The 19,232-nt window shown below is 35.2% G+C and overlaps 1 protein-coding gene across 6 annotated transcripts in view; it reads left to right on the forward strand.

The window, feature by feature from the left end:
- The window catches only part of LOC131433671 (polypyrimidine tract-binding protein 2), a 728,003-nt gene that overhangs the window by 324,390 nt on the left and 384,381 nt on the right, over window positions 1-19,232 (forward strand). For 4 of the 6 annotated variants that reach the window (XM_058600233.1, XM_058600249.1, XM_058600240.1 and 1 more), the window contains one exon: window positions 3,880-3,900. The exons of the other annotated variants lie outside the window; for them this stretch is intronic. In XM_058600233.1, coding sequence (XP_058456216.1) covers window positions 3,880-3,900 — 21 coding nt within the window. The remainder of the gene's footprint in view (window positions 1-3,879; window positions 3,901-19,232) is intronic. 6 annotated transcript variants of the gene reach the window in all.

Raw genomic sequence — 19,232 nt, forward strand, 5'->3', positions numbered from 1 at the left:
TATTGACTATTGACTATTGACTATTGACTATTGACTATTGACTATTGACTATTGACTATTGACTATTGACTATTGACTATTGACTATTGACTATTGACTGTTGACTGTTAAATATTGACTATTGACTATTGACTATTGACTATTGACTATTGACTATTGACTATTGACTATTGACTATTGACTATTGACTATTGACTATTGACTATTGACTATTGACTATTGACTATTGACTATTGACTATTGACTATTGACTGTTGACTGTTGACTATTGACTATTGACTATTGACTATTGACTATTGACTATTGACTATTGACTATTGACTATTGACTTTTGACTTTTGACTTTTGACTTTTGACTTTTGACTTTTGACTTTTGACTTTTGACTTTTGACTTTTGACTTTTGACTTTTGACTTTTGACTTTTGACTTTTGACTTTTGACTTTTGACTTTTGACTTTTGACTTTTGACTTTTGACTTTTGACTTTTGACTTTTGACTTTTGACTTTTGACTTTTGACTTTTGACTTTTGACTTTTGACTTTTGACTTTTGACTTTTGACTTTTGACTTTTGACTTTTGACTTTTGACTTTTGACTTTTGACTTTTGACTTTTGACTTTTGACTTTTGACTTTTGACTTTTGACTTTTGACTTTTGACTTTTGATTTGACTTTTTGACTTGACTTTTTGACTTGACTTTTTGACTTTTTGATTTTTTGACTTTTTGACTTTTTGACTTTTTGACTTTTTGACTTTTTGACTTTTTGACTTTTTGACTTTTTGACTTTTTGACTTTTTGACTTTTTGACTTTTTGACTTTTTGACTTTTTGACTTTTTGACTTTTTGACTTTTTGACTTTTTGACTTTTTGACTTTTTGACTTTTTGACTTTTTGACTTTTTGACTTTTTGACTTTTTGACTTTTTGACTTTTTGACTTTTTGACTTTTTGACTTTTTGACTTTTTGATTTTTTGACTTTTTGACTTTTTGACTTTTTGACTTTTTGACTTTTTAACTTTTTGACTTTTTGACTTTTTGATTTTTTGACTTTTTGACTTTTTGAATTTTTTACTTTTGACTTTTGACTTTTGGCTTGTGATTTGTGACTTTTGATACTTGTGTAGGATCGTAATCCTGATTGATTTTAGTTTGAAATTTCGAGTCTTGAGTCTTAAAGTCCTAATCTTTTAGCCTTTTCTCACAATTTTTGGTTATTTACTCGAATATTTTTTTTTGATTTCGTCGTTCTTTAATTTTTGATTTCGTTATTCTTCAATTTTTGATTCTTCAGTGCTTAATCTTTGGTTCGTTTAAGGGATCCAAAAGATGTCACATTAATGCTCTGGTAGTTTTCTTCGAAATAATTCTTTCCGTGTCGAATACTCCCACCATTATTACACACTCTCTGGAGTGGAGAGACCCACAGCGACAGCAGTTTTTACGCCATCTGACTGTAATTTTAGCATCAGATTACACAAAATAGTTGCCTATTTTGCTGAATCACCTGCTGCTACTGCTGGTGCTTCGGGTGGATGTGGAAGCTACGGTGGTTGTTCCGTAGTCTTTGGACTAACCGTGACTATTGACTATTGACTATTGACTATTGACTATTGACTATTGACTATTGACTATTGACTATTGACTATTGACTATTGACTATTGACTATTGACTATTGACTATTGACTATTGACTATTGACTATTGACTATTGACTATTGACTATTGACTATTGACTATTGACTGTTGACTGTTAAATATTGACTATTGACTATTGACTATTGACTATTGACTATTGACTATTGACTATTGACTATTGACTATTGACTATTGACTATTGACTATTGACTATTGACTATTGACTATTGACTATTGACTATTGACTATTGACTATTGACTGTTGACTGTTGACTATTGACTATTGACTATTGACTATTGACTATTGACTATTGACTTTTGACTTTTGACTTTTGACTTTTGACTTTTGACTTTTGACTTTTGACTTTTGACTTTTGACTTTTGACTTTTGACTTTTGACTTTTGACTTTTGACTTTTGACTTTTGACTTTTGACTTTTGACTTTTGACTTTTGACTTTTGACTTTTGACTTTTGACTTTTGACTTTTGACTTTTGACTTTTGACTTTTGACTTTTGACTTTTGACTTTTGACTTTTGACTTTTGACTTTTGACTTTTGACTTTTGACTTTTGACTTTTGACTTTTGACTTTTGACTTTTGACTTTTGACTTTTGACTTTTGACTTTTGACTTTTGACTTTTGACTTTTGACTTTTGACTTTTGACTTTTGACTTTTGACTTTTGACTTTTGACTTTTGACTTTTGATTTGACTTTTTGACTTGACTTTTTGACTTGACTTTTTGACTTTTTGATTTTTTGACTTTTTGACTTTTTGACTTTTTGACTTTTTGACTTTTTGACTTTTTGACTTTTTGACTTTTTGACTTTTTGACTTTTTGACTTTTTGACTTTTTGACTTTTTGACTTTTTGACTTTTTGACTTTTTGACTTTTTGACTTTTTGACTTTTTGACTTTTTGACTTTTTGACTTTTTGACTTTTTGACTTTTTGACTTTTTGACTTTTTGACTTTTTGACTTTTTGACTTTTTGACTTTTTGACTTTTTGACTTTTTGACTTTTTGACTTTTTGATTTTTTGACTTTTTGACTTTTTGACTTTTTGACTTTTTGACTTTTTAACTTTTTGACTTTTTGACTTTTTGATTTTTTGACTTTTTGACTTTTTGAATTTTTTACTTTTGACTTTTGACTTTTGGCTTGTGATTTGTGACTTTTGATACTTGTGTAGGATCGTAATCCTGATTGATTTTAGTTTGAAATTTCGAGTCTTGAGTCTTAAAGTCCTAATCTTTTAGCCTTTTCTCACAATTTTTGGTTATTTACTCGAATATTTTTTTTTGATTTCGTCGTTCTTTAATTTTTGATTTCGTTATTCTTCAATTTTTGATTCTTCAGTGCTTAATCTTTGGTTCGTTTAAGGGATCCAAAAGATGTCACATTAATGCTCTGGTAGTTTTCTTCGAAATAATTCTTTCCGTGTCGAATACTCCCACCATTATTACACACTCTCTGGAGTGGAGAGACCCACAGCGACAGCAGTTTTTACGCCATCTGACTGTAATTTTAGCATCAGATTACACAAAATAGTTGCCTATTTTGCTGAATCACCTGCTGCTACTGCTGGTGCTTCGGGTGGATGTGGAAGCTACGGTGGTTGTTCCGTAGTCTTTGGACTAACCGTGATGAATTGTGCCTAGGCTGCCTGCCAAGCTGTGCTGTCCGTCACAGGGACGATGATCAGGAATAGGTTTGCAATTATGGGCTGCTTTACCTGCCAACTGAGCCAACTCTGGCTCTGCGTAGTCAGTGACAGTGGCAGGAAATTTGAGGGGACCCTCATTAAATCGACTCCCTGCTGCTGCTGGGGTTTGCTTGGAAGACCGATCCGAACGGGCGGTCTAGTTCTTCTATTTTGGAAGCGCTAACAATTGATGTCGTTTGCTTTGGAAAGATGTGACCTGATTTGAGTGATTTCTGCGTTCGGGGGAGGGTAAGGGAAAATCATGTTAGTATTCAGATTACCCTGTAGCCTTAGTTGACACTTCTCTATTAACGTATTTGATTGTGTTGGATTTGCTATCTGGTAGAATAGAACTCGGCTAACATCTTTTTTCTGCTAAACCAAATGCTTGCAATCTGTTTGAACACTTCTAATCTAAAACCAAAACAAAAAAGCTCTTTCTTCTTCCATCTATCCTGTTCTATCGTATTGAATGGATCACGTTGAGAATGAAGAGCCTGACACGAAATGAACCAAGTACCATTTTTCTTCTCTTTCTAGCGAGGACTCAATTTTTTCGAGGTAAGCTTTATTCTACGGCGCTGCTGGCAACACTGCTCCCCATCGTCGCGTTTACTTTTAACAGATTGTTTTCCAATGACGGATTGGTAAATTTTCACGACGGTTTTCGCCAAAATGCAATCAATAATCCATCCCTCGTAAGGCTACAAATTAGTTTGACTTTGTGCTGTTGAGACTCCTCATCCAACTCCTGGATAACAATCCCGAAGCCGGGAGCTTGTGTAATCTTTCACGGGAAAGTTTTTTGCACTTCTAAGACAGAAACCGATAAATTCCTCGCCTCCTTCCTTCCCAGTTCTACTTTCATTCATCCAGCGCAGAAAACCCTAATATTTAAATCATATTGCCAATATATATATTTTTACCAAACCTACACAACCACGCCGCACTCCCCCTGCGCGCATCGTCTCTCCCCATCAGCAAGTTCTGTGCCTTCTGACTACGCGCTGATCAACCGAAATCAAGTCATAAGAAACATACGGTTCCAAGCCGTTTCAGTTCAGCCTTCTATGAAGTTGCTGTTGGCATTGCGTTTTTGTTTGATTTTTTTTTTTGTTCGTTGTGCGCTCACCACAAACACACAGCCAAACACACACAATCATTCAGTCAGCACCGGCCAGACCAGACCCGGCCCGGCCCAATGTTGGGAGTGGATTATGGATTATTTATTCATCAAATTTGATTTGCACTTGCCGGTAGTTTATGTGTACAACACACCGCGCTGGAGGCAAAACCGAGCAACTTGTGTGTCGATTTTTGGTTAGCAATATTTTAGTGAAAACAATTGCATTTTCGGGCTGCTCGTGGTGGTGGTGGCACACGTGCGCGAGTTAGAGTAATGTTTTTTGTTGTTTTTTTTTTGACAGGCAAAAACGAACGTTGTTAAATTGAAACCAGTGAGGGAGGGTGAATTTGTTTCGTTCAGAAATTGTGGCATCACCAATGGATTGATAGTATGGAACGTTCCAGTACAGAAAAGCAGTGATGAGACCATTCTGTTTGCAATTTTACCTATGAAGGTGTCAGCATCTGAGTTGTTAAAATCAAATTCAGGTGACTAAAAGTAACTGCAGGAAGGAATGTTTTGAGCTCAACTCAGTCACCACCAAAATTACTTCTATCGTGCGATTGGCGAAAAGCAAGCCACATTTTTTTGAAAAAAAAATATGCACAGGAATTTGTTTTCTACCAATAGGAGTTTTGGTATTACCGCGTTTGACATTCCTTTCTGTTTTAAAATAACAAGAAAATCTGTTTTAAAATAACAAGAAAAATTTTCTAGTGCTTCAGCATAGGGATTAGGATAAATTCCTTGATCTTAACGCATCGGTCAAAAAAATGCCCGATCTGACAAATAGATGGCGTCACCAAAATAAAATTCTTCATAGTGAACGTCATCGGTCAATTCATTTCATGACATTCGGTTCATTAGTAGGTTAGTTATTGGGCTTCCATGACGCTATTTTTCGAAAACTGGAAGCAATGGAGAAAAGAACATCGTGTTTTTAAAAAGCACTGTTTTATTATGAATAATAATACTGTGCAAGCAGAAAAATGCCTTGAAATGCAATATCCAGGTTTCATTATAAACTGGTATGCTTAATTTACTTGTGATCATGCAAATTCTTTTGATGCAGCACACTTTGGTTGTCCAAAATCAGAATCAGAATAAATTGGCTCCAGTGACACGTGCCCCTTGAGCAAAATGGTTTTGAAGCTGTTGTTCCGGAAATCGTTTCAAAAGCTCATTTCATCGTTTATGGAAACTTGTAAAATGAAGTAGACAGTTAGCCTGTATGACAGTTAGTGAGTATGAAAAAATGGTTTGCAAAGTGGGTGCCGCGATTTCTCACGGCTGATCAAAAACTTCGTACTCTATCTGCCTCCCGTAAAATGTTTTTTTTTTATCTGTCTACATGGTCGTTCATTTCCATCAGACCGCGTCAATGCCCCCTACAACTCTGCAAAAGACACCAATAATGAAGAGTCTACGAGACTAGGCCGTAAAAAAATCAAAGACATGAAATTTCAGTGTTGAACCACTGTGCAATGGCTGAATTCCATAAATTCGAAATTCGACTTGCTACCTAATCCACCATACTCGCTAGATTTAGCTCCCGACGACTATTTTGAATTCTCATATTAAAAACACTCTGGAATGTTTTTTGTATCGAACGATGAGGACAACACTAAAAATGAAAGCGTTGTGTTGAGGTTAAGCAGAGAGGGAAATCTGAGTTTATCTTAAAAAAATTTATTTTCGAGATAATAGTAGATCTCGATGTTTCAGGCAATTTTAGGACATTTTGCATCAAACATGTTTTTTTTCGATTTTGGAAATTTCAAGTAGCCCCTCCTTACCTTACATAAATCTGACTTAGCTCAAAATTTGCATTGAGACTTTTTTGAGGTGCTTAAACTTTTGAGCGCTACCGCGTTACGAAATTAGTTAGAGATTACCCCTAAATATTGGCATTAACACTGTCTTTGTTAAGAAGATCCCGACAGTTTGTTATTCCTATATGTGGCGTCATTTCTGCTTAGAAGTATGCTTTCGATGGATACAAATTTTATTTGATTGTTCCGACGTTTCAAGGCGGAGTCTGAATCTTCTTCAGGAGATAAATCGAATTACTAGAACCGACTGCAACAAAGTAAGACTTAACCCGTTTAGAATATAATGCGCGAACATTTTTTTTTCATTATTCGATAATAGAAGGCTTAGAAAAACAACTTTATGACAAACAAATTTTTTTAAGACGAAACAAGTTAAAATTATTCCCAATAACGTTACTCCTTTGAACAAATTGTACTTGGCCCGGTCACCAATCTGAATGTATGTGTCAGAATACGTTTTGACCATGACGCCTGTGCGTATCATGCAAAATTATCGAACAGTTTTTTCAGAGCAGCGAATTGAAAGCTCCTAGGACATCCGAAATACCAAAAACAGCTTCAATCTGAAGGTCTAACTGTTAAACTAATAGAGCCACGCAAAGTGAAATTGTTCTAAATTTCATCATTTTTGGATTATTATATAATAATAATAATTTGATTTTTGGATTTTTATTCAAGATACTGTTTTTAAATACACTCTACACCAACCGAAATAGGCTACGTTGCCCACTTGAACTGAACACAGGCATGGTCAAATCTAGAGGGCAGCAACCAAACTATTTTTGTCTTTGCTTACAAGGTTTTGACTGTACACTCATGTCTTTTTCATGCGAGTAAAAGAACAGAAAACCGCAAAACTAAGGAAAATAAAATTTCATAATTTCGATGTTTTCAAAATTCATAAAACATCGAGTCTCGGAGAGAGTTGATTTGATGGTTTTTTTTCGAGACAACACAAGATCTCAACGTTTCGTGAATTTCTAATACGGAACAAGAAAACTTTGAAAAAGGGCAAAAACTTATTGTCGGATGTCTTAAAAATTCATGAATCATCAAGTTTCCGAGAAAATAAAAGTTGAAAAATATCGACTAAGGATCTAAGAAAGGTCTCCGTCGAATTTTTTTTCGACGCTAAATGTTTTAGAAATGCCTAAAACGTCTCAGAAACTGGACTTAAATTTTTAAATTAGAAGTTGAAAATTCGCCTAACTTTAAAAATTCGCATAAAACTGACACATAGAAAACACAAAACAAACAACACAAAATACAAACAAAAACCGCATAAAAACAGACTTGACTTGTCATGGCCATCGGGCGCCATTTCAGCTTAGAAGCGTACTTTAAATATGAGCAAATTTTTTCTGCTCGCTCCGACGTTTCAGTGTGGGGTCCAATCTTCTTCAGGGGATAAATCAAAACACTTGAATCGACCACAACAAATTTTGGTAATACAATAAGGTCTTTTATTATGCGGTCTTTTTTATGCGACTTTTTATGCGAATTTTCAGAGTTATGCGGTTTTTTATGCGAATTTTCAGAGTTATGCGGTTTTTTTATGCGAGGTTTCAGAGTTATGCGGTTTTTTTTAATGCGAATTTTCAGAGTTGTGCGGTTTTTTATGCGTTTTTTTAGCGGTACGTGAACCCGCATAAAAAAGACTTCAGTGTAGTTTCAAATTAAAAAAAATATTTAAAATATGAATGAAAGAGCGAGTTGCTTCATCGATAAAAGAGACCGGCTAAGGGAAGCCAATTTACGATGAACAAATTTTCAGAATTATTTCCTGAAGATGATGCCAGGTCTAGCATTGAAACGTCGGAGTAATTACTTACATACAATATGATTTGGAACGGGGCAGAAATTTCTTTCACTTTCAAAAATCTTATTGCAGTACGAACTTCACAGTAGACAACGAACAAAAAAAAAACGATCATCGCAGACATTGTTTGCTGTTCGCACAGATAGGCAAATGACTAAGAATAAATCCTGACTATTTGCTGTAGTGCACGCATCGAAACTTCTGCTGCTTGTTCATATCGATGCGTGAACTACAGCAAATAGTCAGGATTTGTTTTTAGTCATTTGCCTATCTGTGCGTACAGCAAATAATGTCTGCGATGATCGTTTTTTTTTGTTCGTTATCTATTGTGAAGTTCGTACTGCAATAGGATTTTTGAAAGTAAAAGAAACTTCTCCTGCTGTAATTTATCGAGAGTTTTGGCTAGTTTATGGAATTACTGCAATGAGTGATGGGAAGGATGGGCAATGGTGTTGTGATTTTGGATAGCTGGACGAAAAGCGGAGTGTTAAGCACAGTACACAAACCCACTGTACATCTCTGTTATCGATTCAGAGGCGTGTCGGATTCAATCGATCGACGCTCCAAAATGAAAACAATGATTCCTATCTTCCTTAACCCTCCCCTCTCCTCCACCCTCGACACCCGGCTTACTAAACGATTACAACCAACGTCACAGTGAGCGGTTTGATTTGACAGCTCAAGTAATAATTTCTCATTTTAATTGATATGGACCCCGTTGGATGGTCGGTCCCGAGGGCCGGAGAAGGTGTTGTTCTTCTTGTTCTTCAATCCTGCTGGCAACGGTGCTACTAAATAGTAGTGTGCTCCGACAGCAGTGATAAGAACTGCTGATGCTGATGATGCTTGTTGCTACTGGGGAACTGTGGCACAGCATGAAACAATGGAAAAACGACCGTCGCGTGGCTGTCGTAGGACTCGCCTGGAGTGACAGATGGCGAGAGAAATGACTCCCATAATGGCTTGGGAGTGCAGCGTATTTTTTTTTGTCTTGCTATTGCCTGGATCGATGTTTGGTCGGTGCTTTGGAGCTAACTTCGAATGAACTGTATTGATATTGATAGTTCATTGCTAGCAACCGTATTCGAACGAAGTGTTAGCGGGAAATATAATTAGGAATCATTTTCACCCTATAGAACAATCTAAAATCAAAACATGATAATTCTTGTCGATAAACATCGAATCGCTTTTCCGGTCATAAATAATAAGCTCATCTTTTCCTCGTCCGAAGCGTTCTTTCATTCGCGAAATTCCGGATAGGCACAGCAGGCAAGCGATTTGCCACTCACTCGTTCGAATAACAGGTTCGACAATCCGCCAATCGGTTTCGATAATTTATTAGGCAATTTCGGAGTGATTCTTTTGCTAACTTTTCCCCTCCGTTCTCAGGGTGCCATCAATGGAAAACAAATGAAGAAATGTTCCTTCGTGTCTTAGCTGCCGAAAAATAAGCAAAAATACCAGGAGGGTGACGGAACACAGTCTCGTTAGGGTTAGGGAACCAGCACTTCGAAGGACCGGAAAAAGGCACGGTTTATCAGTTCATTGAAGCCAGATTAGATACTCAATCGAATGAACTGTGACTAGATCCTTTGCAAATTGATTTGTTTAGTAATTTTATTTATTGAACAAACTCCTAATTGCTTTTTATGATTTTGTACTCATGTAAGAAATTTGGCATCACCACAAGCAACGCACTTGTGACTGCCTCTGTTTATATTCAACGTCAACGATTCAAGTCTGTTGTATTTTTTAGATAAAATTACTACAGAATATCGGTCAAATTTTAAACACATTAATTTGCGTTCCAAATGAATTCGCAAAGAAACTGAACAATCGCAACAAAAAAAAAAAAAGGTTCTACGATCTCCAATAATTGACCACTTGCAGATTCCACCCGTCTTTCTACCGAACGGAACGGATCTCTCCGGTTGGGTCCACCGCAGCAGCTCACATTTCAGTTAGGGGCGGCAGGAGAAGAAAAAAAAAGATCCCGTCATCTGATCCAGGGTTACGGCGGGAAGAAGGAAAATGCACCAAAAAGGCATCCCGCTATAATTGCCGCTCGCTTTCTTCGATTGATTGTTTTCGTCCTTCGGTCCACGGAAACCTTGATGGAGAAAACACGAAAGATATCGTCGTTTCGCTGCCAATTAGAATAGGATAATTGTGGTTCGCTGCTACCGGGATTTTCACCCGGGGCAGATTCCGGAGACGGGTATAAAAAGAAAAAAAAAGACTTGCTATATATGATGAAATTCTTTAAAAAATTTCCGACCTTTTATTAAGTAAGCTTGATCTTGAAGGGTATTTAAAACGAGCATTTTCTCTGTTTAAAATATTAAAGGTTTTGACTGAGTAACACATTTTTAAACGTAAGATAAATAAAATTTTCGCCGTTTCCCGAATGACTGCGATCAATATTCAGGTAAAGTTATACTCGGGCACCTTCTTTCGGATCATGGACAGAGTTTTTTTCTTCAAACAAAGCTACCATTTCAATTAACTTTATGTATGGCTCTTATGTTTCCGCTTGTGACGATGAAAGAAAAGCTTTAAGAAGTAAGGGTTAACGAAACTGCTAAGTGGCAATAGTAGTCGAATTGGAACTGCTAAGCAGTGCGGATTCGAAGACGAATCATGAATAAGAAATGTGAATTTTATTCAAAACGGAATACGATAACATGTGAGAAATGTTCGTATCCTTTTGCATTGTAATAATTGACATCGAAATTTCCATAGTTGACCAAATTGAACATTTTGACCAATTAAACTAAATTTCCAACCAACAACTGCTAAACTGCCTAAACTTCTTGTATTACCAAAATTGTCCAAAGTGATACGAAACGGATCGGAAGAATTTTACAAAAAACTGTTGACAGCATTTTTTTTATCAAAAAGTAATTTAACAGACAAAATTTACACAAAATTGCCACAATAATTACGTAACACAGGCGTTATACGAAAAAAAAACAGCCTGATAACGCAAAATTGATCAAATTTGCCGAATGTGCCAGAACTGCTCAAAATTGGAATAATAAAATGTCTTAAAATTAACACAGAAATGTGCTAAAAGTGATAGAAATTTGGTACTAAAAATGATATAAAATCAATTTAAAATTGCCAGATTTGCCTGAAATTTAATTTAATTTAATTTAAAAATAAAAACAAAAAAACCTGAATCGACTAGTTTAAGTCGAAACTCGTTTACGTTCGGCACGACAGTAAAAACGTTGCACTTCGGTGCAAATAAAAAAGTGTTCTGTATGAAGCAGAAACTTTTTGTCTCCCTAGCGGTTTATGTTGAACTGCTAGGTTACATAACAATTCCGTATAAACTGTTATGTACTAACGAGTCGAAGACGAAACATAAAGTATAAAACAACATGAACACAAAATTGCTACAACTTCGAAAATACTCACACAATTGATACAACAATTCACACAAAACTCGCATAAAATGACCAAAACTGATAAAATTTGACGCAGAAATATCACTAAAAAAATTTCAAATATAACAAAGAATGGACACAAAATAGACATAAGGCTTGACCAAAACACCGTGCTTGAGCGGAAAATAGTTATAGAGCGAGAAGACTAGTGTTTGTTGTCCGATGATCCGAGAAGACGTTTGTATATATGGTACCGGTCGTGAGGCGGCTAGGATTGAGACCATTGTTCGATGTACGCTTACCAACTCGGTGCTATTGTAGAACTGTGTCTACCACAGCTCAGAGTGGAGAAATGGTAAACGTGTATGCACAAATTACATAAGAACGCAGGTTCGAGCCCTATCTCTGAGCGTATCGTTTTGCAAAAAAATCACCTTTTCCTGTGAGCAGAGCTAATAAAAGTCATTTACATTGACTGAAAAATAGACGAAAATGGCAAGAAATTACTGTCACTCTCAGCTTCGCTTGCAAACTATGAGAACGAAATCCATGTCCAGTCAATGACATAAGCGGGACAGTAGTTTCAAAATTGTGTTTTTTCTTTCATTCGCCCTTTTAGTCATTTGCAGTTTTCAGTGAAAATCCCATAGTATGCAGTGTCGATATTCAACCAAATCTGTGAGAATTTAAAACGACAGAAAAAAGGTTCACAATAAGTTTTAACTATTGGTGCTAGAATTTGTAGTAGTTTTGGTTTCCAAAGAAGTTCTGGGATGTAATTACTTCGATTTGCCAAATTTTAGTCACTTTTTATAGCCAAGCTTCACATATTTTCAATACATCGATGAAAGAATGAGAATTGAAATTCTGCTGTTGCTACCTGAAGACGTTAGTTTGGTTTCGTCTTGTCATAGAGGAAAGAGTGACATTGGCAATTATGCTCTCTCATTTTTGCGACGAGAAACGAAAATGCTTCGTCTCTCTTCGTTTGTTCTGTTGTCGGTCATTTACGAATGAGACAGTAAAACTTTGAAAATTAGACTGCTGGAATGGTTTCTTTCATTGAGAATGCGTGACAATTTTAAACTCTGCCTGTGAGTTTCTCATTCACTGGGCTTCTCCAATATATGTTTCCACTCAGTCATTGCAAAACTGAAAACAAATCATACAAAATTTATTAAAACTTGACACACAATTCACAGAAAACTGACACAGCATTTTGACTTGGAATAGCCGCAAAAAATCAACTTAAAACTGGCTCATCATGAACATAAAAATCACACAACGTTGACACTAAGCAAATACAACAATTTTCAAATGATTGTCAAAATCGCCAACATGTCTGGTAGCTTTTAACATACACACTTCGAAACATCCCTGTGATTTCACATCTTATTAGATAACTGTAGTGTCGTAGTTCACGCAAATTCATGTGAAAGAACATTCAATATTGTGTCTTAAGTTCCATGACATGAAATGCATTGAAATAAAAGAAAATGAATACTAATTGCGAACGCCGCGCGACTTGAACCGAGAATCATTGGATCACAAAGTACGTCTGTTAATCCAATCTGAACCATAGAAGCACACATCTGCATGGCTTGTTAAAGGTGCATTTTAATGCATACAGTCGCACCTGCTAGCAGAATGCAAGATAAAAGTAAAATTATTAAAAAATCTACATAAAATTGGCTAATAACTAACATAAAAAATACACAAAATTGATAAAAAAAAGTGTCTCATAATTAACAAAATCACTCAAAATTGACGCAAATCCCGGAATTGACGTTAAACGTATTCAAATTACGGAAAATTGACTTGAAATATACAAAAAATTTACCTTTTGTTTCAGAAAGTGCTAAAAATATCACCCAAAATCGACTTAAAATGAACACAGAGTCAACTCAAAATTTAGACGGGATTGACACAAAACTTACCCAAAAATGGCTTCCAATTTACCCGAAACTTACCCAAAAATTGCTTCGAAATTACCCGAAAAAGACCAAAAATGCTTCAAAATTGAAGCAAAATTCACAAAAATTGGTAGTTATATTAGAATAAAACTGACCAAAAAATTTGCCATAATTGATCATAAATTGACATTAATTGGCACCGGAATAACTCAAAAGCACCCCAAATATTAACAGTTTTAAATTGCTAAAACTGTTAAAATTGCTACATTTTTTTTCAACTGTCCAAATTGCTCAATTAAAACAAAATGACTCGAGTTTAACAAATTGTTCAAAATTGAATGTCACCAAAAAGGTACTGCCCAAATTCGCATCTCAGTTCCATATCGAGGGTACAGCGGGTATAGCGTAATGGGTTAGTCGATGCCTTTCGCGCAGCCCACCTGGGTTCGATTCCCAACCCCGCACGTAGGGTCAGAAAGCTTTTCTGGCTCGAAGAGGGTTTCGTCATTTTTTTAAATAGCTTGGTGGATGGAATCTATTCCTAATATATTCAGAAACTGCAAAAAAAAATTGTATTCAGTGAAATGTGGTAAATTGACACAACGAGTTTTGACAAAAAATTGGCACGAAGATGAGACATAATTAACAAGAATTGAAAAAAATAGTTTCGAAATTAACACAAAATAAATACACAAATGACAAAAAAATGAATTCAAAACTAACACGAAATTATCCATTAAATGAACACAAAGTTGACAAAAAATTGATTCAGAATCTACACAAATGTGACACAAAACTAATACAAAATAGACAAAAAATTTACTCCAAATTGATCTAAATTTAATGCGAAACTGATATAAAATGTATACAAAATTTAACATAATTGGCAAAAAAATTATTTTCAATTGACATGAAAAATATGAAAAATGGACACAACATTATTACAAAGCTGGCTAAGATTTATATCTTCATATAAATATGACGTAAACTGACCAAAAATTGACAGTATATTGAGAAATAAAAATTGACTTAAAATTGGAACAAAACTGACTAAATAATTACAAACAAATAGACAGAAAACTGATTTAAAATTTACACAAAAATCATACAAAATTGATGCAGAGGCTCCAACAATTAAATTATAAACAAAATTAAACATAAGACACAAAAAAGTCATTAATAGATACAAAATTGGTTAAAGAATACACTGCCTTTCTACGCATAATTGTCCCATATTCTATAATATTTCCTCTATCTATGGGACAGTTATGTGTATAAAGGCAGTACATGTGTCAAAAAATCTATTCAGAATTTACCCAAAACTCATACAAAGTTGACATAAAAATTTCACAAAATTGACTTAACATTTAACACTGTTTGCAGAAGATAAATTTACAGCCTAATCAAAATATTGTGTAAAAGTGACACAAAATGGACAGCATCTTGAGAGATAAAAATTGACACAGAATTGGTACAAAAAATAAAAAAAATAAAGAAAACAAATGACAGAAAACTGATTACAAAATTGGTCCAGAAATACCCAAAATTAAATTATAAACAAAATTAAACATAACATGGACACAAAAAAGTAATAATTAGATACAAAATTGGTTGAAGAAGGGAAAGGTAGTACATGTGTCAAAAAAGAAAAAACTGACAGAAAATTGATTCAGAATTTACCCAAAACTCATACAAAGTTTACAATAAAATTTCACAAAATTGACATAAATACAAAATACAAAACTGATACAAAATTGACCAAAATTTACCCAAAATTGACTTCAAATTGACATGACAAAAAGCAAAATTAACACAAGATTAATACTAAGCAGACACAAAATTTATATCCTTACATAAATATGATGTGAAACTGACACAAGATTGACAACATCTTAAGAAATAAAAATTGACGCAGAATTGGTACAAAAATGACACAAAAAAATACAAAAAAACAAATGACAGAAAACTGACTCAAAAGTTGCATAAGATTCATACAAAAGTGATCCAGAAGTACCCAAAATTTAACATTAAATGGACACAAATAAGTCACTAATAGATACAAAATTGGTAAGAAAAAGAGTCATACACTGCCTTTCTACGCATAATTGTCCTATATTCTATGATATTTCCTGTATGTTAATGGGACAGTTATGCGTAGAAAGGCAGTACATGTGTCAAAAATGAAACAAACTGACAGAAAATTGTTCAGAATTTACCCAAAACTCATACAAAGTTGACAATAAAATTTCTCGAAATTGACATAAATAAAAATGATACAAAATTGACAATATGCAAAAGATAAATTGGCTTCAAATTGACATGACGAAAAGCGAAATCTACACAACATGAATACAAAGAAGACACAACATTTATAGCCTCATATAAATGTGATGTAAAACTGACACAAAATTCGTCAGCATCTTGAGAGATAAAAATTGACACAGAATTGGTACAAAAATAACAAATGACAGAAAAGTGATTGAAAAGTTAATTGATCCAAAAGTATCCAAAATGGACACAAAATTAAACATTAAATGGACACAAAAAAGTCACTAATAGATACAAAATTGGTAACAAAAAGAGACATACACTGCCTTTCTAAGCATTATTGTCCCATATTCTATGTGATTTCCTATATCTATGGGACAGTTATGCAAAAAACGGAAAACTTTCACTTTCGGAAATCTCAAAATTTCCGATTTTTTTCAAAAAAAAAATCTCAACGTTTCTTGCAATTCTAAGTCTTTCGACAACAAAACAAAATACGAGGTCTGTTCAAAAAGTACCCGGAATTCTCATTTTTCTAAAAAAATATTTATTTATTCGTCTACATCTATATGGTCCCCTAGATATAATACACTTCCCCCTAGATATAATACACTTATGCCAGCGTCTTTTCCAGTCTTCGAAACACCTCTGATAGTCACTTTTTGTAATGCTCTGTAGCACTCTCAGCGATTCTGCCTTTATCTCTTCAATCGATGAAAAACACTGTCCTTTCATGGGTCTCTTCAACTTTGGGAACAGGAAAAAATCACACGGAGCGATATCTGGTGAATAAGGAGGTTGGGGCATGATTAAAGTCTTGTTTTTAGCCAAAAAATCCCGAATTTTTTTATCAAAATTCAGCAGTTTTGGAACGAATTTTGCTGCCACTCGTTTCATGCCCAAAACATTTGAAAAACTATGATGGCATGAGCCAACTGATATGCCAACTTCATCAGCAACTTCTCTAATAGTGATTCGGCGATCATCCATAATCATTTTTTCCACTTTTCCCACATTTTCATCGATTATTGACGTGCTGGGTCGACCGGAGCGTTCGTCGTCTTCAACGTCTTCGCGGCCATCTTGGAAACGCTTATACCACTTGTTTTTTTCATAGCAGACTCACCGTAGGCTCTCTGTAACATTTCGCACACTTGGCTACACTTTATTTCATTTTTCACGCAAAATTTAATACAAATTCCATTGTTTAAACTAACAAAAATCGCCGAGCTCAAAAAAAGACGTCTACACCAGCTTGTAGCGGCTGTAAACTGTAAACAATGAATACAGCTGAAAATTTCACCATACATTAGGGACATATGTACCAACACAATAAAAAAAAATTTTGACCACCGGACTCTCCAGACGCGCGCAATTAAAAAATTCCGGGAACTTTTTGAACAGACCTCGTATTTCGATTTCGAAAATTCATGAAAAATGTGATGGCTAAAACCCGGGCTCGCAAATTGTTCCGCGAATATTTGATAATGGACAATGAAACTTATGTGCTGGAAGACTTTAAGCAGCTTCCCCGAAAGTCTTTTAATCTGCTATGTAGCGAAACGGCGTAGAGGAGCATTTTAGGACGAAGAAAAGAGGCGAATTTAAATAAAAATATTTGGTCTGACAAGCAATATGTAGCTGTGGTTTGTGGTACCAAATAATATACATTTTGGACGTTTCTCACAGACATTAGCTTCAAGCAGGTTGAAGCTACGCTTCGATAGCTCTTCGAGAAAACAAACAAACAGTTTCAACGAAGCCTATCAGGAAAGGTACCCGGAATCCTTTTATCGGCGGCATATTATTTCAAAAGGATTCTGACAAATTTCCTCTAGCACTTATCCACTTCTATTCCACTTTCCATGTATGTATTCCGACAAACAACAGAGGCGCGAGGGGACACAAATCGACTTAAGTATTCAAATTTTTTTCCTCCCACCGTTCAATGATTCAACCATAGCTTCTCCGGTATTCGGGCGAACAGGAAGGATGCACCCAGCCATGGTTGTCAGTCCAGCCCCGTTCGTTTCGCGTCATTACATGCTCCTTGCTATAGTCGGGGGGTGATTTGGGGTAGTAAAGAAAAACGTGGGAGGATGGGGAATTGTTCTCAATGACTGCTCGATGGTGGTGACACAGGACGGTGCAGTCAAGCTCGACATCGGAACGAACGGTGAATGTCATTGGACCGAGGCCGGATCGGGCCAGATGAGCCGTTCCGACAAAGGTAAATGTATGTTAAAATAATCGAAGCATAAGTATGACAGAGATATAAATGTGTTATTTGCATAGGAATAGATATGTTTTCCTTTTCTCTGGAGCTGTTCCCGAACGAAAGAAAATGCTTATGGTAGCTTGATACTTTGTGTCGTGTTCAGGTTTATCATATCGTCATGGTTCCAAGTAACTTTGCGTGTGATCATAGTTTGAATTCTCAAGGTGCAAAGAAATGAGACTCCATTCAACCTAGGCATGTTCTACTATCGTCAAACATGAGCCTATTTCGATTCCTAGGTCCTAATGTACACTAGAGTTGAAACGTGATTCTGGTTATGTGTGTTCAATTTTCAGCTAAATATAAAAAATATGGAAGCAGTTTACCAAAAAAATTTTTTTCGATGTCAATAATTTAGTTGTTTCAATAACTCATATTGATTTTTTTTTTGTGATGACGAATCTTGTGTTACAAAACACAAAACACTCGGCAAGGAATCTGTAGCTGCGGTAAAAATAGGTCCTTTCTGGTCGGGGCTCGAAAATACGACACCTGGCTTGCAAGACCAGTGCCCTATGCATTAAATCGCAAACCCGGGCAAGGCAAGGTAATAGTTATTTGATTAGAAACTAACTTTTTCGTAACTGTTCCAAGTAACATAGCGAAAGCGAATAGGGAGCAAAAACTTATGATCCGGCAGGGAATCTGCACCTGCGGTCGAAATTCCGTTATTCTTTTACAGTATTTCCATGACCCATGCTATAGGTTATAGTTTTAGATAAATTTTACTTTCTGATGTTCATGGCAGGGCTGGAACTAAGCAAATTTTTTGATTCACAGTAAATAAAAATAGTCAGTATTATCTTTTCATATCACATATTTATATATTATAATGAATTTTGAAACGAATGATTTTTGTTAAGATAAATTTTGGTTTTACGTGGAATTTAAAAAGGTTTAATTTTCAAATTTTTTTTTTTAGATTTTTTTTAAAGCTCGAAGTAATAGGGGCAAAAGACGGATTTCGCTCCAACTAGAACAAATGTTGACTACACCTTCTTGGGTTTTAATGAAACTTTCTGGACATGTAGACTTAATCACAAGAAGCCACTTTGCATACTTTGTTTTTCTAAAATAGTTTTGGACTGTCTTTTGGAAAGGGTGAACCTTTTTGACCACTTTTTCACATGAATATAGTCGAAAAATGACAAATCCTTACAGTTAAATGTAAGAATCAAAATACTGTAAGACTCCCAATCGAGTCCTACACTGAAAAAAAATCGCGTTTAAAAATTTGAAGTCGATCCACGAAAAACACCAATTTT

This window comes from Malaya genurostris, chromosome 1 (assembly GCF_030247185.1).
Source record: "Malaya genurostris strain Urasoe2022 chromosome 1, Malgen_1.1, whole genome shotgun sequence".
Classification (NCBI taxonomy): domain Eukaryota; kingdom Metazoa; phylum Arthropoda; class Insecta; order Diptera; family Culicidae; genus Malaya; species Malaya genurostris.